The following is a 13,102-nucleotide window of genomic DNA, read 5'->3' as shown; positions in this document are numbered from 1 at the left end:
TGGAATGTCATTGAATCGTCATTCATTAAATTAATTCATCATCACTGATTAATACTGCACTGTCAAACACGTATCATCAAAAAAGCAGCTCAGACCGCAGAAAAGAAAACTCTTCGTAAGGTGGTTACGCGTTTTCTTTTGAGATTTTCTTGCCTATGAATCAAATCCTGCAAACAGTAGGTATCCGGACGAAAATAAATACATCTAATTGAAGTTTATCCGAGAACTGTGAGGTGAGGTGAGTTGGACAAAATCAGGCTTTCAGGATAGTACGGACCTATCGATAGCAATACAGCCTGCGAGAAGAAAACTAGAATGATCCCCAACAGAGGAAATGCAGCGACATTCCTGATGAAGGTAGGAACCGTGCTCCTGTTGCTGGTGCTGAGCTTTGGAGTGCGAAAGAGTATCCAGCAGCAGTACGATGCGAACGACTACATGAAGCGAGAGCACTCCCTCTTCAAACCCTACCAGGGTAAGTAACGGAACGAACCGGTTCCCTGCGAGAGAAAGTTGTCCTCCGATGCTGATGCTGTTGTTTCGTTTTGAGTCAGGTTCAGGGATGACCATTCCGTACTGGGACTTTATTGGATCGACATTTGTGACAAACAGCTATATCCGCGTAACGCCGGATCTGCAGTCCAAGAGTGGAGCAATCTGGAATCAAATGGTGAGTAGGGCAACAATGTGATACAGTTTGAGAAATAATAAGACACGTCATTTGTGATGATGTTTTTGCGTAAGAATGAATATGTTTGATTACCCAATAGATTACCTGTTAAAGTTTATTTAGTCGTATCGATTTTGTCATTTGCTTTGATGCAAACTAAAATACAACTCCCATTATGGGTTTCACCACATCGCTAAATGATTAAATTAGGCACTTTCATCCCAGTTATTAGAGATAATTGGTTTCAGAATGCTTCTAAAGCATTTCGCATTTTCTAACTTCTGTTGGCAAAATGTTGAAAAGAAGCGAGAATTCATCGCTTGCAAAAAATATCATTGCAAACGAATTCGCATATTCAATTTTGCCGCACTCTATCCAAGGAAATAATGTGTCTAAAGCTCAGACATTTTTATAAAACAAATTTTGAACATATTTCAGCCTTGCACTTCCATTAACTGGGAAGTGCATGTGAATTTCAAAGTTCACGGTAAAGGTAAGGATCTGTTTGGTGACGGTTTCGCTGTTTGGTATGCGAAGGATCGATTGCATACAGGACCAGTATTTGGTAGTCGTGACAACTTCCAGGGATTGGCTATTATTCTGGATACCTACAGCAATCACAATGGGCCACATAATGTGAGTAAAGTTGAATTCATGTATCGAAATAGAATAGTTTTAACTCCTGACCCAACGCTTAGCATCAACATCCGTACATCAGTGCGATGGTAAATAACGGAAGTCTATCGTACGATCACGATCGAGATGGGACGCACACACAACTGGCTGGCTGTGAAGCTAAGTTCCGAAATGTTGATTACGATACACTTATTAGTATCCGATATGAGAATGACGTTCTAACTGGTAAGATCCTCAATAGACATCGATTTTGTGAGCTCACTAATAAGGCCATGTTTTCCCACAGTGTCTACAGATTTAGAAAACAAAAATACATGGAAGCAGTGTTTCCAGGTGACCGGTGTTAAATTACCCACCGGTTATTATTTCGGAATGTCCGCCTCAACGGGTGACTTGTCGGACAACCATGATCTGTTGGCAATTAAGTTCTATGAACTGGAAGCGCCTGCCCTACTAGCGGAAGATCGTAGCCGAATTGTGCCCTCTGCGGAAACTTTCGATGCTCCCCGGGATCACAAGGATGATCCTAAGCAGGGCGGTATGTCCAACGTAAAAATCTTCTTCCTCATTCTACTGGTGATGCTGATCGTGGTGGTTCTGGTCGTGATTGGGATCATGTTCTACCAGAAGCATCAGGAAAATGCCCGAAAACGGTTCTACTGAGAAAGATTACATCGATTCACAGCACAGAGTCCCCAAGGAAACAGCTTTAAAATACCAAAATTTCTAATGGTTTGTGCGCAATGGCCGCATCTGGCCACGATGGTTTATTTCGTTTGGAGATGATGGAAAATTCACAAATTGGATAGAGGTTAGCTACGTAATAGTTAAGTTAGGAACATAGTGACAAAATCGAATGCATTTTTTACTAGACAAACTATAGCTATAAAAGCTGACAATTACGAGGATGATTTCAAGCTGTCTGTGCTGCTGTACAGAGAAGTCAACATCACTCTCTAGACCTATACCTAACCTAGCTAAATCATGTCGAACCTAGTCTGAGTGTAATCGGAAATAGAATGCGCGAGAAATGTCGAACGGTTAAAACAAATTGTAATTAATGTGTGTGGTGGTATCATGTTGCAACGGTGATTTAGGTTCTAATTACTAACATACGGTCTGAGATGTTTTCTTCCCTTTAAAAAATCATTATTTGTGATACTGTTTGTGGTGATAACGCCCAAGTTCACGCAGTTCACCTGCCATGGAAGGGTAAAAAGCACATTATAATACGTTAAATAGAACATCAGTTCATCCTCTAAATAATTTTCTCTAGTAATATGTCTGAACGCTATGAAAATATCAATAAATTAAGTGCAGTCAGGAAGGATTTTCATTCATCTTTTGTTTCGCGGTGATGTTAGAATATTAAAACTAAGGAAATTGAGAGAACTTGTATTTTTTTTTCGATGACCATTTCGTTTCTGTACTATGCTCAATAGGAATTTACATATGAGCATACTCAGAAGGTGAAAACATGTGAAAATGCTAGGAAGAACAGCCATGTGTTTTATGAACTACTTTCTATTGTAAAGTGAACCCCAGACCACTTGGAATGAAGAAATCGGATCCATTTCATCACGATGAGGTTAAACTAATGCATGTGTACTACGCCTGATGCCGGAAGAGGTGAGTCCCCGAACAACTTTTTATGCTTTGCCATCATCCTGGATATAATCCGTAATAATAACTAAATATCTTCATAGATGGTATGCGTAACGCATTTGTAAACCATGCACAACATGGCTTACATATGCAGACTTCTGCGTTATGTGGCTAATTGTGGATTTACAAGAGGCCTTCGGTCAGTATTACCTATCGCGAAAAATGATACCATAGCTTTCAAAATCATCTCATACTTGTTTACTGTAGATAAATTGTATAATTTATTATTCGGAAATCAGTTGTCTTCAAACAACGAAAATTTATAAATTACTTCGTGTGAATAGGTTTCTCCCGGAACTAGAACCGAGTTAGGAAAATTTGAATGATTGACGGCATCGGGGAAGTTCTGTGTCTCCAGACAAAATGCTCCATGTTTGAAGTATTTTGCACCGCCCTTTCCACGAATTGGGAGATCGGTTGCCAATGAGGGCACAACAGGTTCCAGATGGGTCACTTCGTAGTAGTCGGCAGCGTTGACCGGTTTTGGACGAATCTGTTTGTGATGGAAAGCAAAAGATCAGAAACTGTGTTGGAAACATCCAATGTTGCACATTTAACATACATTGCGATTCGGATCCGGCATAAAGTTACTGGTGTACAGCTGCACGCCCGGTTGATCTGTGTAAACTTCAAGCACGCGTCCAGAATGGGGATGAACCACTCGTGCAGTGAAGGTTAAACCTTGGTCGGTACCCTTGGTGATGCAAAAGTTGTCATCGTAACCTTCACCAGGGGTACGTGACATGGCCGGACCAAGCTCTCGAGGAATTCGTAGATCGTATGGCGTTGAGCCAACGCACAATAACTTGCCCGTCGGAATTGAGTCCTCGTCCGTTTCCGTAATACGGTCGGCGTTGAGTGAAATTATATGTCGGTAGATTTCCTCGTGACCTGTACTCTGAAAAATATATGCATGAATTAATATTGTGTGGTGCTGTTCACTACGCAATTTGTTACCAGCAAAGCTCTATGACACTATCTTGATTGTCTTTTTCTTGTCTTCTTAGCACATCTACACCCAGTATTGAAAGGCGTCCCGGAAATGTCGGTATTAGTTCCGGGCATTTTTTTTGTCAGTATTTATATTTGCAGCATATCATAAATATGACACAAATATTAAAACGACCAGGCTCGTCGTGCCGGCTTGAAATAGTGAGATAATTCATAACACTCACCAGCAATCATATTATTCAGTAATGAATAACATGATTAGAATAGTTTTGATCACCGCGTGACTTTATCGATTAATTTATTGCCTTTTTTCAGTGATAACTATACTATATATAGTATATATATATAGTATAGTCTATACTACTCAAAGCGAAAGGGAGTCAGTAGATGAAAGTAATTGTTAGCAGATGCAAATCTACATTCGTAGCAACCCATGACATATGTTTAATATTTGTAATTGCAATATACTAATTCATTACTAGTTTGTCCGTTACCTAGAACACACGCGTCTTTTATTAGCTCTGCCCAATAGGTTATGGGCCCAGAGAAACGTACCTAGCGGATGCGGAAGTGAAAAAGTTAGATTGGAGTGAAAAATGCCTAGGGTCCGTAGAAGTGGTGGATCCGGTGATGGCGTACAAGAAGAAGCACAGCCGCAGAGTTTCAACACACAGAGCCACCCTCAAATTGAGCGGCTGGTCGGTCGCGAGAACTGGAGAACGTGGAAGTTTGCAGTCAAGACCTATCTGGAAGTGGAAGATCTCTGGGAAGCGGTGGAGCCGAAACTCAATCCAGACGGAACAATCACAGCTGTAGATGCAAGGAAGGACAGGATAGCGCGAGGTAAAATAATACTGTTGATCGATCCGGTGAACTATATTCACGTCGAAGAAGTCAAAACGGCGGCGGAAGTCTGGACGAAGCTGAGAAACACCTTCGAAGACACTGGTTTGACCCGCCAGTGGGCATTACTACACAAGCTCATCACGACGAATTTGCAGAACTCTGAATCGATGGAGGCGTATGTAAATCGGATGATTTCGACTGCTCACCAGCTGATTGGAATCGGTTTTCCTCTTGACGACCGATGGATTGGTATGCTGCTGTTGGCGGGGCTACCGCAGGAATATCGGCCCATGGTGATGGGACTGGAAAATTCTGGAATACAGATAACAGGTGACATCATCAAAACCAAGTTGCTCCAGGAGACGGATTTGTCAGCGCCTACTATGGAACCGGCGTTTATTTCGGCAAAGAAATATTCACACGGTTACCATAGCAACGCGAGTACCAACGTAAAGGGTAAAGGACCGACGGTAAAGGATGTCGACGTTGTGAAAAATATGGTCACATAGCGAAAAATTGTCAAGCTAAATTACCACCGAAGCGAAATCAACAAGAAAATAAAGGAGATGCTTTTTGCACTGTGCTGTCTGTTCGTGAAGCTGCCACGGACAACAATTGGTATTCTGATTCGGGATCTGGCAAACATCTTACCAACAACGGAAATCTGTTGGACAACATGTGTGAAACGGAAGGCAGTATCTACGCGGCGAACAAAAATTTGATGAAAATTGTTGCGGAAGGATCTGTCAAGCTACAGCCCAGATGTAATCCAGATACGATTGAAGTGCAAAACGTCGAGCTGATTCCAGAACTGGCTGTAAATCCTCTGTCAGTAGGTAAGATTGTTGACCAAGGTCATACTATTACCTTTAGAAAAACTGGTTGCGAAGTCATAAACCCCAGCGGAAAATTAATCGCTACTGGTGCCGTTCGAATGGGTTGTTTAAGTTAGAGCAAAAGTACTCTGAAGTGCTGACGTGTTCATCTCAAGCGACTGCCAAGCTGTGGCATCAACGCATGGGACATCTGAGCCCTGGAGGATTGGCAAAACTCAAGAATGGACTTGCGAGCGGTGTCAACTACGATGGCACAAATGGTGGAAGTTGCAAAATTTGTGCCGTTGGAAAGCAAACACGATTGCCCTTCAAACACGTTGGATCACGGGCCAAGGAGGTACTCGAACTGGTCCACTCAGACATTTGCGGACCAATGGAAGAAGCATCTTTGGGAGGAGCCCGGTACCTATCATTTACGGACGATAAAACTCGTAAAATTTTCGTATACTTTTTGCGCACTAAATCAAAGGAAGAAGTGCTGCAAAAATTTAAAGACTTCCAAAACATGGCCGAGCGCCAAACAGGAAAAAAATTGAAGATTCTGAGAACAGTCAACGGTTGGGAATTCAAGAACTGGTATTTTGAAAACCATCTCAAGCAACTGGGTATCCGTCATCAAACCACAGTGGAGTACACACCGGAGCAGAATGGACTCGCTGAGCGGATCAATCGTACAGTTGTAGAACGAGCCAGATGCATGCTATATGAAGCCAAACTATCAAAAGCATTTTGGGGAGAAGCTGTGGCTGTCGCTGTGTATCCGATCAACAGATCACCAGCGAAGGGGATCGAAACGACTCCGGAGGAAGCCTGGACAGGTCATAAACCAAATCTGTCTCATATCCGAGAATTTGGTACTACGGTTATGTCCCATGTGCCGAAGCAAAAACGAAGGAAGTGGGATCAGAAAGCGAACGAGTGCATCCTTACCGGCTACGACGAGGAATCGAAAGCTTATCGTTTGTTCAATCTGAAGACTAGGAAGATTTTCAAAAGCCGTGACGTTTCTTTTATTGAAGAAGGGGTCATAACTACTGACCTGACAAAAGCTGAAAATAACAACCAACATCAAAATTTTGTGAGGCTCGAATTCAGTGAAGATGTGCTTAACAATCCATCACCAAGAATGGCTATTACTAATAATCCAGATCAAGAAGAAGAAGAAGAAGAAGTAAACTCGATTGGCGATGAAAGCAATGAATCATTTCAAGATGCGAACGATTCATCTGACCCTGCGCTCCCACCGCAAACATTTTCAAAATCGCCTGTGGCGTTGAGGCGCAGCGGTCGGGAGCGCTTTCTCTCAGGCAAGTATAAAGATTTTCAAATTGTGAACAAAGGCTTGCCGTCTTCAAAATTTACAGATTCAATAGATGAACGTACTATGCCATCAACAGCGGTTGATGCTCTGCGATAGGGGGCGCCTGCCCCAAGGCAAATATTCAAATGATATTATTTTTGAATGTTCCGATACTGGTGCCAAATATCCTCAGACGATCCCGGATGAGCCGATGACACACAATGAAGCTTTGTCGCGAGCCGATGGTGAGCACTGGAAAAATGCCATGATTGAAGAGTATGAGGCACTCATCTCTAACAAAACGTGGACGCTGACAGATTTACCGGCAGGAAGGCAGCCCATAAAGTGCAAATGGGTATACCGTAAGAAGACTGATGCAGATGGAAATGTTGACCGATACAAGGCCAGACTGGTCATTAAAGGATATTCGCAGCGAAAGGGGGTGGATTATGAGGACACCTACTCCCCCGTGGTCCGGTATAGTTCCCTGCGATATCTTTTCGCCCTGGCAGCGCGATGGAACCTCGACGTGGATCAAATGGACGCAGTAACGGCATTTCTGCAAGGCGAGCTTGAAGAAGAGATTTACATGGAGCAACAACCCTGCTTCGTGAACGGTGGCAAGAAGTCCAAAGTTTGCCGCCTTAATAAAGCTCTCTATGGGCTAAAACAATCCAGCCGTGTCTGAAATTCCAAGCTAGATGCTGCCCTCCGCAAGTTTGGCCTCAAATGTACCATGTATGATCCCTGCGTATACTATCGTATATGCAATGGAAAAATATTGCTCGTTGCAATATATGTCGACGATGTCCTCATTTTCAGTAATTGCAAGCGCTGGAAGAAAGAAATTAAAATTAAGTTAAGTCAGGAGTTTAAGATGAAAGATATTGGACCAGCGAAACACGTCCTGGGTATACGGATCGAGAGAACCAACGAAGCTATTACTCTGGACCAGGAATCGTATATCAATTCGATGCTTGAACGGTTTCAAATGTCTAAGTGCATATCAGTCAGTACACCAATGAATGTCAGCGAGAAGTTGACGAAAAAAATGTGTCCGTCAACTACAGAAGAAGAAGAACGAATGAAGAATGTTCCATATCGGGAGGCTGTGGGGTGCCTAATGTACCTAGCGCAAAGTACACGTCCGGATATTTGCTATGCGGTTAATGTGCTTAGCAGATTCAATTCCAATCCTGGCGAACGACACTGGAATGCAGTGAAACATCTGATGCGGTATGTAAAAGGAACCTCCATATATCGCCTAGTATACCGTCGCAACAAGCAGTCAATAATCGAAGGATTTTCGGATGCCGACTGGGCTTCAGACCATGATGATAGGAAGTCCACTGCGGGATACGTGTTTACCGCTCAAGGAGGAGCCATATCGTGGTGTTGCAAACGGCAACAAACCGTGGCTTTATCCACCTGTGAGGCCGAATATATGGCCTTGTCGGCTGCGGTTCAGGAAGCTTTATGGTGGAAGCGATTGCGAAGTTTGTTCGAGGAGGAGCAGTCAATTATGATCCATTGTGACAATCAAAGCGCAATATCCGTGGCAAAGAATGGTGGGTATCAACCAAGGACCAAACATATCGATATCCGTCACCATTTTATCCGTGATGCTTGGGAGAAGGGCGAAGTTAGGATTGCTTACATCAGCACAGACAAGCAGACCGCCGACGGATTGACCAAACCATTACCAGCTGCAAAGATGGATTTATGTCGTGAAGCTATGGGATTACAACGACCCATGGGTTGAGGAGGAGTGTTAGCAGATGCAAATCTACATTCGTAGCAACCCATGACATATGTTTAATATTTGTAATTGCAATATACTAATTCATTACTAGTTTGTCCGTTACCTAGAACACACGCGTCTTTTATTAGCTCTGCCCAATAGTAATGAAGATACAGATTCGATTGACACCGCAAGCGAGCGGCATATGTGGAGTGAATAGAAACTGAAGATTATCAGAGGGCCATTATATATATTATTATATGATATTATTATATATATTATTATATGATACGAGAGAACAAGCATTGTTGAAATCGCTGTTATTCTGCCTAACGTCCACCCAGGTACGGCTTGGATAGTGACGTGGTGATCACTGTACCAAGACAGCTCTGGCGACGTCAACAGATTGTGAAGAAAATATCCACGAAGCTGTGACTACAACAGCGCAGGAAGTCGTAGGACACTGCGACGCCAACGAAATGTTTGGTTTGATGAGGAGTGCCAGCGAGTGACAGACGAAAAATATGCTGCTAGGAGTCGAATGCTAGTGGCTCGTACCCGTTCCGACAGAGAGCGGTACAGTGTAGCAATAAGGACAGAAAAGAAACGAATCATTGCAGAAGAAAAAAAAGCAACACGAAAAGAGTGTGATAGCTGAAGCGCAGAAGAACATGGATATCAACGATGTGCGGAGGTTTTACGCAATGGCACGCGGCATAAGACGGGGCAAGTGCCCGCCATGTGCAATGACTGAAAGGCAAATTCGCTGACAGACAAGACTATGGTGGCAGCCAGGTGGAAGGAAAACTTCGAAGATTTGTTGAACGGTGAAAATGAAGGTGTATTAAGGAGCAGGATGGACATAGTCGGCGACGGTTAAGCTGTGGAACCAACGCTGGACTCGGTAAAGAAGGCACTAAACGAGCTGAAAAACAGTAAAGCTGCTGGGAAGGACGAGATCCCGGTCGAGCTTCTCATACACGGAAGTGAGCAGCTGCATCAATCGTTCCACCACAAATGTGGGAGAATGAAGAACTGCCTGCCGACTGGTTGTATGGCCTCTTATGCCCAATCTATAAGAAATGGCACCTTCTGAACTCGGCGTACAAAATCCTGTCGCGTATCCTGTTTAACAACAGACTGAGACCGCTTGAAAAGTCTTTCGTCGGCGAATATCAGGCAGATTTTCGTGAGGGCCGATCAACGACGGATCAGATGTTTAGCCTGCGGATGATCCTATAAGCGTACGATCCGTCCACGCCTTCCGAAAGGATTAGCGGATGGTTTAAGCACCACTCCTAATGGAGACCATCCACCCGCCCTAAGACTTTTCAGGGGAAAGGGTTATTATTTTCCAATAAAGGAAGGAAAGCGCGAAGATCGACAGGCTACAGGTATGCCAAATAAAAATTACTCCCCCTTCAAAACACGCTCGATCATTAAAAAGAGCAAAGACAATCTAGTTGAAAGCAGAATATCCACTTACAGCAGTTATTATCATCGGTTGGCTATCAACTGCTCACCCCTACCAAAATCTGAAACAATGGAGAGTGTCCGTCGGATGGATTCAGGGCCAACCCAAGTAACCAAAAGTTCCTTTAAGAGTACGTTTTTTGCTTAATCAGCTTCACTGAGCTGCTTAAGCGAAAAATGTACTCTTAAAGGAACTTTTGGTTACTCGGGATCCTCCCCAGTAAAACAATCTCAAAGGAAAACCTACAAAATAACGAAACCAAGTGACATTGACTATCGATATTCCACTCTCCTATCACGTGCTTTTGTGCGGCATTCACTTTCAGTGATCGGCTAATCGAAAAGTAGCCTCTCACGGACCATGCATCGCCAATAGACAATTGGGAGCAGGCAAATTACTTAAGGACCATTTATATTTTTGTCGGCGTTGTGCTCGCTTGCGACGGGGACGCTGGCATCGATGCGGTCGTTCTGGACGATGACTACACTGATCACCGGACGATGAGAAGGTGCGGTGCCGCAGACGGCCTGGTGAGCGGACGACGCCTACGCACGTGCTTTCTTGATGGATATGGGAACGCTTCTCATGTGCTTACGGGATGGAGAATGTGGCATCTACCTCATCTAAACGATGCCGGTCTCTTACACCGCGCTCGCGGTGCGCGATCTGTTGATTCTTTTCCCTGTACGCCACGGCAGTCTTCATGCGCCGACGGCTCCTCGCCACTGATAATGACTAGAAACTTATAAAAACCGAACTTAACTTTAAGGCTTCGTTTACGAAGTAGTTAGATGTTGTCTTATGCTTTCACAGTCAGTGCCTCATGCCATCAATACTATCTAGCTGCTCTTTCCGGCAATGCTGATCACAGCTTCTAAATTGCACACAGGATTCATGGGCGAATACACTACAACGAACCATGTGTTAGCTCAGATACTGAAATGTGCGTATAGACTAATTATACATATATTAAGTGATGAACTTTGTCAAACTTAAAAATCACTCCAATAAAGTCCAAAAAAAAATTATACATATTGAAGCCGTGGTACGTCACAATTGATTGGGACAAACTATGGCACCACACAATCGATTCGAGTTCGAGTTTCTGAAACAATCTTGAGTATCTTTAAAACGAGTTCCTTTATGACAAGGTGATGGTTTTCGTTTATTGAACATCGCTTTGAAAGGGGAATATGAAAAAAAGGGGTTTAACATGATTGGTTCGAAATATTTTATCTTAAAATATACGAAGTACTCGGCCAAACGAACGAAACATTCTGTAAGAATGTGGTAAAAAAATAATGCAGAATGGGTCGAAGACATCGACAATGGGAAATAAACTAAAGGCCATGTCTCCACGATAGATGACGATGTCCCAGATCATACAAGAGGCGTGGTAGTGGAGGCAAACGTTATAACCGAATATCCTATGCAACCATCAATCTGCAATTTTTTTTTATCATTATCGTGATTTTACAATCTGCAATATGTGTGTTTACAAATGCATCGTATCATACACGACTAAAGCACGTTGACTTACGTTATCACTCCGTGCACGATTTATTGGAAAACGGTTCAATCAATCTACAATATATAAACACCAACATTCAACAAGTAGCTGATGGTCTCATCAAGTTTTAGCACACTCGAACAGGGAGGTTGTGAAGCAACATGTAGGCATCGAGGATTATGGAGGAGCATTGGAATTGTAGCAATTCGCGATTAACTCCAGTTATCATGAATTAAAAATAGTCTCTTAGGAATTCAACGTTTTGTTTCGGGACATTTTGAAATTGTGTCACACAACACTTTTTTTACAATGTCAGAAAATGTTTCTTAAGAAAACCTGTCGTGATAGTGTCATAGAACGTTTCTTCATAGGTACAAGTACTTACATGGCCAGCCAGATTGAAATAGGAATGGTTCGTCAGATTGATTGGGGTAGGTTTGCTGGAAACCGCTTGGAATTTGCATACAAATCGGTTGTCGTTTTTCAACTCGTACGTCACCGACGCCAGCACCGTTCCCGGGTACCCTTCGTGTCCGTCCATGTTGGTGTGGCTCAAGGTGACGACCGTTCCTTCCACATGCGACGACCAGTTGAATTTGTCGAATCCGATTTTTCCACCATGCAGCTGATGACGACCGTCAAAATTCTTCGTAACCTCGTAATCGACTCCCTCGATTGTGAACCGCCCTCCTCCGATGCGGTTGGCCACTCGACCAACGGTGGCGCCGAAGTACGGATTGTTTGCTCCCTGGTAGCCGGGAATGTTGTCGAAACCTAGCACCACATCTTCGATGGCGCCGTCCTTTCCAGGAACCTTGAGCGAAGTGATGATCGCTCCATAGGAAATCACCTGCACCGAAATACCATTATCGTTCGTCCAGGTGAACCGTTTCACCGGTTGAACCTCTCCACTGAGTGGATCTTTCACCGTACCGAATCCATCTACTGTTAGGGTTACCGCCTGAGCCACGGAGTGATGTGATCCGTCCATTGTCTTCACTGTCACTGTTTCGACCTTACTTCCTTCACTCACGTACGAACTCTTTGAATTTGGTTCGGGCTCCCCATATGATGGCTGGACACTGATACTACTACTCATGATTTATGTTTGTGCAAAGAGTTTCAATTTGATAGGGAGCAATAATAAACAGAGGGCGTGTGCACTTGGCGGCTTCGCTGAGTTGCAGTTATTTACGTTATTTACACCTACTGATAAAAATATTTGCCAATCTGCGACGTCTCACGTCTTTTTGCCTCCCACTGAGCACTAGATCGATACGGAACAAATAAAGTTGATTCTTCAAAATGTAAAACAAACCACGGGAGCGAAGTAGGCACTCGTCTTAATATTTGCTTATATATAGAAGATGATGCTATCAGAGGGAAAATAATCAAAATGTTCGCTATTTGAACACTTTTATCGTCGAGAATATGTTTGTAGCGCAACCACAATGAAGTGTGCTATTTGTGGCT

At 43.3% G+C, this 13,102-nt stretch overlaps 2 protein-coding genes across 2 annotated transcripts; one reads left to right on the top strand and one right to left on the bottom strand.

Annotated features, from left to right (window-relative positions):
• The first annotated feature begins 87 nt into the window (after positions 1–87).
• On the top strand, positions 88–2,698 carry LOC134221052 (vesicular integral-membrane protein VIP36). Its single transcript, XM_062700234.1, has 5 exons — positions 88–475; positions 555–670; positions 1,109–1,306; positions 1,369–1,531; positions 1,593–2,698. Exons 1-5 carry the CDS (start codon positions 316–318, stop codon positions 1,967–1,969), a joined length of 1,014 nt encoding a protein of 337 aa, XP_062556218.1. The 5' UTR covers positions 88–315; the 3' UTR covers positions 1,970–2,698.
• Positions 2,699–3,165: 467 nt separating this feature from the next.
• On the bottom strand, positions 3,166–13,083 carry LOC134221041 (galactose mutarotase). Its single transcript, XM_062700223.1, has 3 exons — positions 12,015–13,083; positions 3,534–3,869; positions 3,166–3,464 (listed from the first exon to the last, which is right to left on the bottom strand). The coding sequence occupies exons 1-3, from the start codon at positions 12,726–12,728 to the stop codon at positions 3,207–3,209; spliced, it is 1,308 nt and encodes a 435-aa protein (XP_062556207.1). The 5' UTR covers positions 12,729–13,083; the 3' UTR covers positions 3,166–3,206.
• Positions 13,084–13,102: the final 19 nt, after the last annotated feature.

Source organism: Armigeres subalbatus, chromosome 1 (assembly GCF_024139115.2).
Source record: "Armigeres subalbatus isolate Guangzhou_Male chromosome 1, GZ_Asu_2, whole genome shotgun sequence".
In the NCBI taxonomy this organism is placed as follows: domain Eukaryota; kingdom Metazoa; phylum Arthropoda; class Insecta; order Diptera; family Culicidae; genus Armigeres; species Armigeres subalbatus.
Note: the sequence above shows the minus strand (reverse complement) of the source record. Positions and strands in the feature narration are given on the sequence as shown.

What these genes read in the sequence shown, in the direction of transcription:
- LOC134221052 (XM_062700234.1), top strand. Translation starts at nt 316, where the DNA reads ATGATCCCCAACAGAGGAAATGCAGCGACATTCCTGATGAAGGTAGGA. An exon ending in ATCACAATGGGCCACATAAT is followed by an intron (nt 1,307 to 1,368) that starts GTGAGTAAAGTT and finishes CCCAACGCTTAG; the next exon opens with CATCAACATCCGTACATCAG. An exon ending in TGAGAATGACGTTCTAACTG is followed by an intron (nt 1,532 to 1,592) that starts GTAAGATCCTCA and finishes GTTTTCCCACAG; the next exon opens with TGTCTACAGATTTAGAAAAC.
- LOC134221041 (XM_062700223.1), bottom strand. Translation starts at nt 12,728, where the DNA reads ATGAGTAGTAGTATCAGTGTCCAGCCATCATATGGGGAGCCCGAACCA. An exon ending in ATTTCAATCTGGCTGGCCAT is followed by an intron (nt 3,870 to 12,014) that starts GTAAGTACTTGT and finishes TATATTTTTCAG; the next exon opens with AGTACAGGTCACGAGGAAAT. An exon ending in TGCCGGATCCGAATCGCAAT is followed by an intron (nt 3,465 to 3,533) that starts GTATGTTAAATG and finishes CATCACAAACAG; the next exon opens with ATTCGTCCAAAACCGGTCAA.